This window comes from Diplotaxodon limnothrissa, linkage group LG15 (genome assembly GCF_057381915.1).
Source record: "Diplotaxodon limnothrissa isolate DT_005_m linkage group LG15, D_limnothrissa_male_GT1.1, whole genome shotgun sequence".
Taxonomy (NCBI): Eukaryota; Metazoa; Chordata; class Actinopteri; order Cichliformes; family Cichlidae; genus Diplotaxodon; species Diplotaxodon limnothrissa.
Window position 1 is genome coordinate 41,349,213 of NC_140610.1, and position 7,825 is coordinate 41,357,037.

Here is a 7,825-nt window from a genome sequence, read left to right on the forward strand (position 1 = left end):
GCAAGAAAGGGTATAAAAGAAGAAAAACTAATGACATGGTCTCCTTGTTCACCTGATCTGAACCCCATTGAGAACCTGTGGTCCATCATCAAATGTGAGATTTACAAGGAGGGAAAACAGTACACCTCTCTGAACAGTGTCTGGGAGGCTGTGGTTGCTGCTGCACGCAATGTTGATGGTGAACAGATCAAAACACTGACAGAATCCATGGATGGCAGGCTTTTGAGTGTCCTTGCAAAGAAAGGTGGCTATATTGGTCGCTGATTTGTTTTTGTTTTGTTTTTGAATGTCAGAAATGTATATTTGTGAATGTGGAGATGTTATATTGGTTTCACTGGTAAAAATAAATAATTGAAATGGGTATATATTTGTTTTTTGTTAAGTTGCCTAATAATTATGCACAGTAATAGTCACCTGCACACACAGATATCCCCCTAAAATAGCTAAAACTAAGAACAAACTAAAAACTACTTCCACAAACCTTCAGCTTTGATATTAATGAGTTTTTTGGGTTCATTGAGAACATGGTTGTTGTTCAATAATAACATTATTCCTCAAAAATACAACTTGCCTAATAATTCTGCACTCCCTGTATTGTTTGACTGATGGCCCTTAATATAAAGACTTCGGACTTTACGTTTCCCAATTTTTGCTTTAAGTTATTTTGTTAATTACATAATAATGTAACTAACCTAATAATGATCCTTATTGCTGTTTTAGAGAGGAGCAGTGCTTCAAAGGATAGCTGCAGATTTCTGTCAGAATCTGCAGATTATACAGTACAAATAAAATGTTCACGTTTCTCCAACGTTGTCTTCCCAGCAGTTTCACCGGATGGTCAGGAAGCGTTCGCGATGTCTTCTCGGGCACTTCACTGGCGCTGATAGTTGGCGTCTGTCTTGTGTCGGTGACGTAAAAGATGGATTTAATGCGACTTGACCATCAAACAGCAGTCGCTTTCTGAAACATCAGATATGTATCGGATTCAGCACCACATACGAAAGTGACCCAGATCGGATTTGTGCCGTTCACACTGTCACACCATGATCGGATATGGGTCGCAGAGGGTCAAAAAAATCGGATTTGATGCACTTTCGCCTGCAGTGTGAACGCAGCCTAACTGCCATTCCTTAACTGTGATTCCTCCCCTGAGCATCCCTCTGTTTTTATCCAGTTTTATGTAGACTGCACAGCTTTTCAACCTTAGTTATCACAACACTGCCAACAAAGAAAGAAATGTGTCACTGCAAGTCAGAGGTGAAAGTTGAGCTGAGAAGACAAAGCGGTGCCATCCAGTCTCACGTTCAACATTCAGTCTGGATTGTAGAAACTACTTCCTCCCACATAGTGTGAGTCGGAGACTGTGCCACAATCAATTGTTTTTTGTGGGGTCTTTTATTATCATAGAATTAATTATTAATCTGAGAACGATGGTTATTTTAAACCCTATTTTTTCACATTTTCCTGCTGTGTACCTCTTACTTTAACCTCAGCAGCCCAAAGCAACCCCTTGTATTTCTTGTCTGATCAAATTGCACCATGTGGGACCTCTGTGACAGGGGACTTTTATCTAAAAGTTACATGTAAGAATCCTACATTCCAATTTACTTTATGAACAGTACAAAAGAATTAGCAATGAATTAAAAGTAAGTCACTAAATGTTAGAATTGGCTGGTTGGTGTGTGCTGAACAGGGCTGATACTTTATACATGCATGGCTTCATAAGACTGGTTGAAACAGGCAAAGTAACTGACATGTATGTTTACATTTACTGCATGTTTTACTTCTCAGAGTGAAAATGAAACGTTCACTTTTAGCAACTGCATTTTGCGCATGCTTTCAAAACTACTTAGATTTTTGTTTTGTAATGTAAAAGTATGAACACCAGGTTTAAAAGTTGTACCAATGCACCACTGCAATGACCATATTATGTCTGCCAGACCCCCACGACCCCCACCTTATTATTGTGATATTTTGCCTCAGGCTTTCTGCAGGTCTTTGGAAATACGTTTTTAACTCATTTTCAGTGCGGTCCTTGTCTCTGACCATGTCTTTTAATTGTTAAGCCCCTTCACACAAAACTAAGAACCATTCAAACATAAGGCACCTAACTCAAGGGATGAACTGGTGTTATGTCTACACATAAGACAACTTGCTAAAAAGAACTATACATAGTATCTTTAGGCACTTTTCTTCTTAGCAGCCTGTCACAAAACAATAAAACAAAACATAATTTGACCCCATTTCTTTAGTTGAATCGATGAAAATTACCGATATGAGGGCAGATGTGAAGGAACTATCAAGAGAAGTGGCAGTATATAAAAATGCATTTATAGCAGATGAACAGTATCTGAAAGTCATGTCTTTAAGCAATAGAAAACAAGCCAGATCTGAGGTCCAGATCCAGACAGGACCTGAGAGATGCATCTTGCAGTTGAGCCACTGTTTGCTGTAGTCTCATCAGAAATGATCTGAGTGGAAGGGAAACGGAGAAAAGGCCACGGTATGTCAAACTGCACATAAACTTGACTAAAAATCAACAAAAGATGTTAACTACTCGGTTTGAATGATCGTTAATATGTAAGGAAGAGATCAGGAGAGCGGTACAACAGTAACTGGAAAACACAGTGGCGTCTTCTTTTTTTAGCGTGACAATTATTTCAAACACACAAAGCAACACTATCAGTCATGGATTCATCTCTACAGAGTCTGGACCTCAACGTTACTGAAGCAGTGTGGGATCTTGGCAGAGAGCAGAATAAAAGGCAGCAACATCCAAAGAAGAGCTTTGGATGTCCTTCAAGAACTGTTCCTGAAGACTACTTGGAGATATAACACAGTCGTAGTTTAACAGCTGATTATCTTCCATCTGCCATTACCAAGCCCAAACACCGGCTCTACAGTGGTGCCCTCTAGAGCTCAAACGCTCTGCTTACAAATAGTGTTTCTTTCTGAGGAGGTCGGATTTGTTAGTTTGTACGTAAACAAGATTGTTTTGGACACAATTAGCTTTGCCTGCAGCTCAGAAAAGATAAAAACAAGAACTGAGGGCTTGATTTTAAAAACAAAATGAGACATTAAAACACTGATTACAAAAAATGCATCATGGCATTATATCACACTAGCCATTGAAGTGTACATGTAAACACACACACACAACACAGATGGCTGAGCAGTTACTTTCTGGCAGATTTACTTAAACAATGGAAGGGTGGCCGTGCTCATCCACACCGTACAACCTTATTTAAGCTTCCAAAAATATATTTTGCAAACTTACAGCAATATTATACCGGATTAGTCTCTGCCATTCATGGTAAAAGTTGTCTGATCCACTCGTCATGAGCTCCTTAATTCTGATCTCTGTGACCTGTGAGCGGGATTAAAGAGACTGTCGACAAATACACGGTAAAGCTTAAAAGAGCTCAGCCATTTACACTGACGTGGCAAAAAACAGAGTCTCAAGTATCATAAAAGGGCTTAAAGAAGGCTTCTCTACAAAACTCAAGAAACTCTTGATAATAGAGGACCAAAAAGTTTTAAATGATACTCTCACATAGATAATGACTTTGTTTGAATAGTCCATGTTCTTTACAACTAAATGCACAGAAACAAATGCTAATTCAAATTTTAAATAATAAAGTTTCTCTCAAAATGAATCTTTGATGATGCTAAAAGGTAATAAATGCAGGTTTTTTGCTCCACTACAGTGGTGCTGATGTATAAATCAGTCATGCTGCAAAGGCAATTGAAAGCCCCAGTGGGGCAGTGCATTATAATGCACCTCCATGTATTCAACAGCAAGTACAAGAAAATTAAAATCTTAAAAAAAAGTTTTCAGATTTAAACAATAACAGAATGACTTCCTTGAAAAAGCTTTGAATCTGTAATAACAATCCCTATCAGTACAAATGCGTGTACTGATGTGCTTATTTAAAAAAGAAATCAAACTAGACTGGTGCAGGGGAAACATGTTCCAAACACCCGTCTGGATTTCAGGAATTGTATACTGGGAACAAATTTAAAGGGATTGAAGGAACTTCAGAGATGCACAGTACTCTGACACACATGTCAAACTCTGTGTGTGTGTGTGTGTGTGTGTGTACCTGTGTATAGTGCATTTCACAAGCATGTTCATGCAAACATCGTCGGGTCTGCCGTGATATGTTTAACATGGGACTTTTGCTCCTGAACCTCTGCAGACCGGAGCTGTACGAAGTCACTTTCCTCTTTACGCAGGACTGTAAGCTGTCATCTGTGAGGTGTGAGCGGTGTTTGTTTTTATCATAGTTCAAGGTGTGGGATAGCTACTCAAATACATATGTGGAAGATCGACAATCAACAAATTAGGCATACTGGTAGACCGCTCTCATCAGAAACGCAAATAAATCTGCTCAGACATCATTAAATGTTCTGTTTTCTTCAGATATTTTTTTTCTTGCGTTTCTCCATACTTGGCCTACCTGGGGTTGAAAGTCTCGACAGGGGCGGATCTAGAAAAATCTTCTTATGGCGGCATGAGGGTGGCAAAGAAATCAAATGGAGGGGAAAAATCAAAGCCTTTTTTTTTCAAAGACATACGCAGGTGGTTACATATAGTTAAAATGATTCAACTGCAGTAAGTGTGCACGTTTCTCATATCAATATAGTCCATTAGTTGATTATTGTCTGTAGCCCACATGATTAAACACTTTAGTTACATAAAACATGTGAGTTTAGATTTTATCTGCTGTATAGCATGTATAATAAATTAATATGTAGCCCAATAAGTATAAAATCCAGAAAGCTACACAACATGGGGCGGTTCATTTACAAACACAGGTCTAACTTGAGTTTCACACAGTTTTTATTAGAAAACAGTCAAATTGTTAAATGCTTAAAGTACACAAAATGTCAGAAATCTGCACCGTCATGAACACAAATTTAAACCTAATTTTTCGTGAGTTGTTGATTAACCCTCCGAGGTCTAAATCCCACGTTGTGCACATCAACATCACAGATTTGTACAAATAAAGTTTATAATAAAGACATGTTAAATATTAAGCTCTGGAAACAGCTTGGTTGTTTTTGTTTGGAACATGTTGTTTTGTTGCCATAGCGATGCCTCCAGGGAAAAGTTAGGGATTTAAGCATGTTTTGAACGAAAACATCAGCATATGAACACAAAACTGAAGAGACACTGCAACCGTATGAAAGCAGACCACTATTTAGTGACATTTCGACGTTTCCCTGAGGATTAACTGCTCTGTAATTTACCAAGAACTAAAGTAAGCTCAAATTTTACTTTACAAACTTAAGATCATTTACTTCAATATAAAGCCTGATTTTCCTGCCTGCCAGGACAGTATTTATGTACTTTACATTGTGCAAGACTAGACTATATTTTCCATCATAGAGAGGATGATGTGGATCTATTATTCAGGAAAACAAATGAAGACTTAACTATTTGTCAGCTGATGTAATATTTGACAAATTATACATAAATGAGAAAATGTTCTTAATCATATCTGAGTGACAGAAGCTCTTTTTAACACGATTATTTTCTTAATTTAGGAAAATAGAGAAGACTTAAGTTTTCAAATTCAAATTTTATTTGTCACACACACACAACCATACACAGTATGACATGGGGGTGAAATGCTTGTAGCTGTGCAATGCCCGACCATTTTGTTCTCCAACAAACTATTAGAATTTCTGAGAAACTGAGGCTGCGTCCACATGTACACGGCTGTTTCTGAAAGCGCAGCTTTGTCTCTGCATTTGGGCCTTTCATCCACACCTAAACAGCAGATTGAGTCACTGAAAGGTGAGATTTTTAAAAACTCCTGCCAGGGTGGAGATTTTTGAAAACGACGTTTTTGTGTTTAGGTGTGGACGAGGAAAACGGACATTTACTCAGGCAATGTCAAAAGTGTGCGCCGCTGTTGACGCTGTGGCCACGTTAGTGTTTACATGAGATCCATTTCTACAATGGCGGATGTAGACAACATACTGTGTCTGTTACTCTTAGTATCTGCAGTTTTTACACGCTTACATATACACACACAGTTACTGTGCCTCCATTTAGAAACACAGAGGCATCAGACGTGGCTTCTACATTCAACACAGACGCTCTCCCAACCCAAATCCTGACGTCAGTTTGGAATAAATGTCATTTTAAAAAATGACATTTATGTATGCTGTATGCATTTTGTCCATTCCAAAGTTGTGAGTCTGTTCCAGCCAAAAAGCTGTCTTTAGTTATTAACATTTGAAACAATGAAGGCACGTGAAAGTAACACAAAATTAGCTGCTTTTCCAGAAAAAGACAAAAACTTCTCAGAAGTACGTAAGGTTTTGTGAGGTTTTCCCACCCAGGCTTCTAGACTTCTGATTGGCCAACATTTCCACACAGTTAAGATTTGGCGTGTTCTTGACAGCGTTTCAGTTTGTTTTTAGCGTTTACATGTGGAAGGAGATATTTTTTCAAAACTGCACATGTGGACTGGATTTTTTTTAAACGAAAAAGGAAAACGTGCGTTTTCAAACACAGCCGCGTACGTTCGGACGCAGCCTGAAGTCATCACAAAAAAAGCAAATTCTCTGAACATGCTGAGTTGAGGTTTACTGATCATTGTTGTTTTGTGTTCCTTGTAGTCAAAATGAGTGGAAGAGGAGATGGATCACACAATAACCGTCATGGTAAGCACATGTGCTCAGTCTTAAAATGGATGAAAAACAGATTTTCAGCAGATAGTTATGAATGCTAATTAAAAGATTAAATGATCTTGCAGGCCGACAGGTTAACCCACAAAGGTTTGAAAGTGGAGATCAGGAACCAGCTAATGAACCAGTTAATGGACCAGCTTTCGAGCCTATTCATGGACTCCGGGGCTTCCACATCGATCTTTATTTTCTTCTCAATGATATGTTTTGGATGCTGAATGAGCTAATAGATGTATTAGTGGAACAATATGTTAATTACCGTCACAATGCCAATGACAATAATGTCAACATTCAAAATATGAATGTGAGGGACAATAATGCCAATGCTGACAACAATGAACAGCACGAGGATCATAATGCTGTTGTTGTTGGTGGCATTGAAAATGAGGATTCTGATGAGGCATTTGAAGACTGTGAGGATGTTCACCAGTACATCCCAGAAGAGGATCCTCAGCCAGGTGTATCCAGGAGGAGGTCTAGAGAGATGGATGAAGCAGATGTGGAACCAAACAAAAGAATCAGATGGAGCGAGGAGTTTTCTGATGACGACTCTGACTTCTTCTCTGCTTGTGACACTGATAGCGAGGGCTGTCCTCAGCAGGTAACAGAAGAAGAACCGCAGCCTGGTGGATCCACGAAAAGGTCCAGAGAGGAAGATGTAGACGAAGAAGAGCATAATAGCAAAAAATCCAGGCTTGCAAACTCTGATTCGGGGACCAGCTCAGCTGTGTACGACCACTCTGAGAGCAGCAGTGATGAACTTTTTGAAGATGCGCACGAAGAGCTTGACAGCCATGAAGCTGGAGGCTCGAGGAAGCGTTCCCAAGAGGACTTTGAGGAAGAAGAGGAATACTTGCCTGTTTGCAAACTTCGGAGGTGTTCAAATGAGTCCAGCAGCAGCAGTGATGAAGACTAACACTATTTCGACGGGTTTCTTCAGTATCCTTTTAGTAGGCTGATGGCCTACTCAGGTGACCCTGAATCCTCCATGCTGCAATAAGCTGGGCATACACTGTGCGATTTCTTTCAGTCGCGTTATTCAGCTCCTGCTCAAACTGTACGCTTGACTCGCAGGGGTGAGAAGTTTGTGCCTCCATCGCTTGTGTCCAGATCACACACCGCA

General features: G+C 39.4%; 1 protein-coding gene across 1 annotated transcript; it reads left to right on the forward strand.

Moving 5' to 3' along the window:
• The first annotated feature begins 6,638 nt into the window (after window positions 1-6,638).
• Window positions 6,639-7,618, forward strand: LOC146618027 (uncharacterized). The gene is made up of 2 exons (XM_085372823.1): window positions 6,639-6,678; window positions 6,771-7,618. The coding sequence occupies exons 1-2, from the start codon at window positions 6,639-6,641 to the stop codon at window positions 7,616-7,618; spliced, it is 888 nt and encodes a 295-aa protein (XP_085228949.1).
• The last annotated feature ends 207 nt before the right edge of the window (window positions 7,619-7,825 follow it).

What these genes read in the sequence shown, in the direction of transcription:
- LOC146618027 (XM_085372823.1), top strand. Translation starts at nt 6,639, where the DNA reads ATGAGTGGAAGAGGAGATGGATCACACAATAACCGTCATG. An exon ending in ATCACACAATAACCGTCATG is followed by an intron (nt 6,679 to 6,770) that starts GTAAGCACATGT and finishes ATGATCTTGCAG; the next exon opens with GCCGACAGGTTAACCCACAA.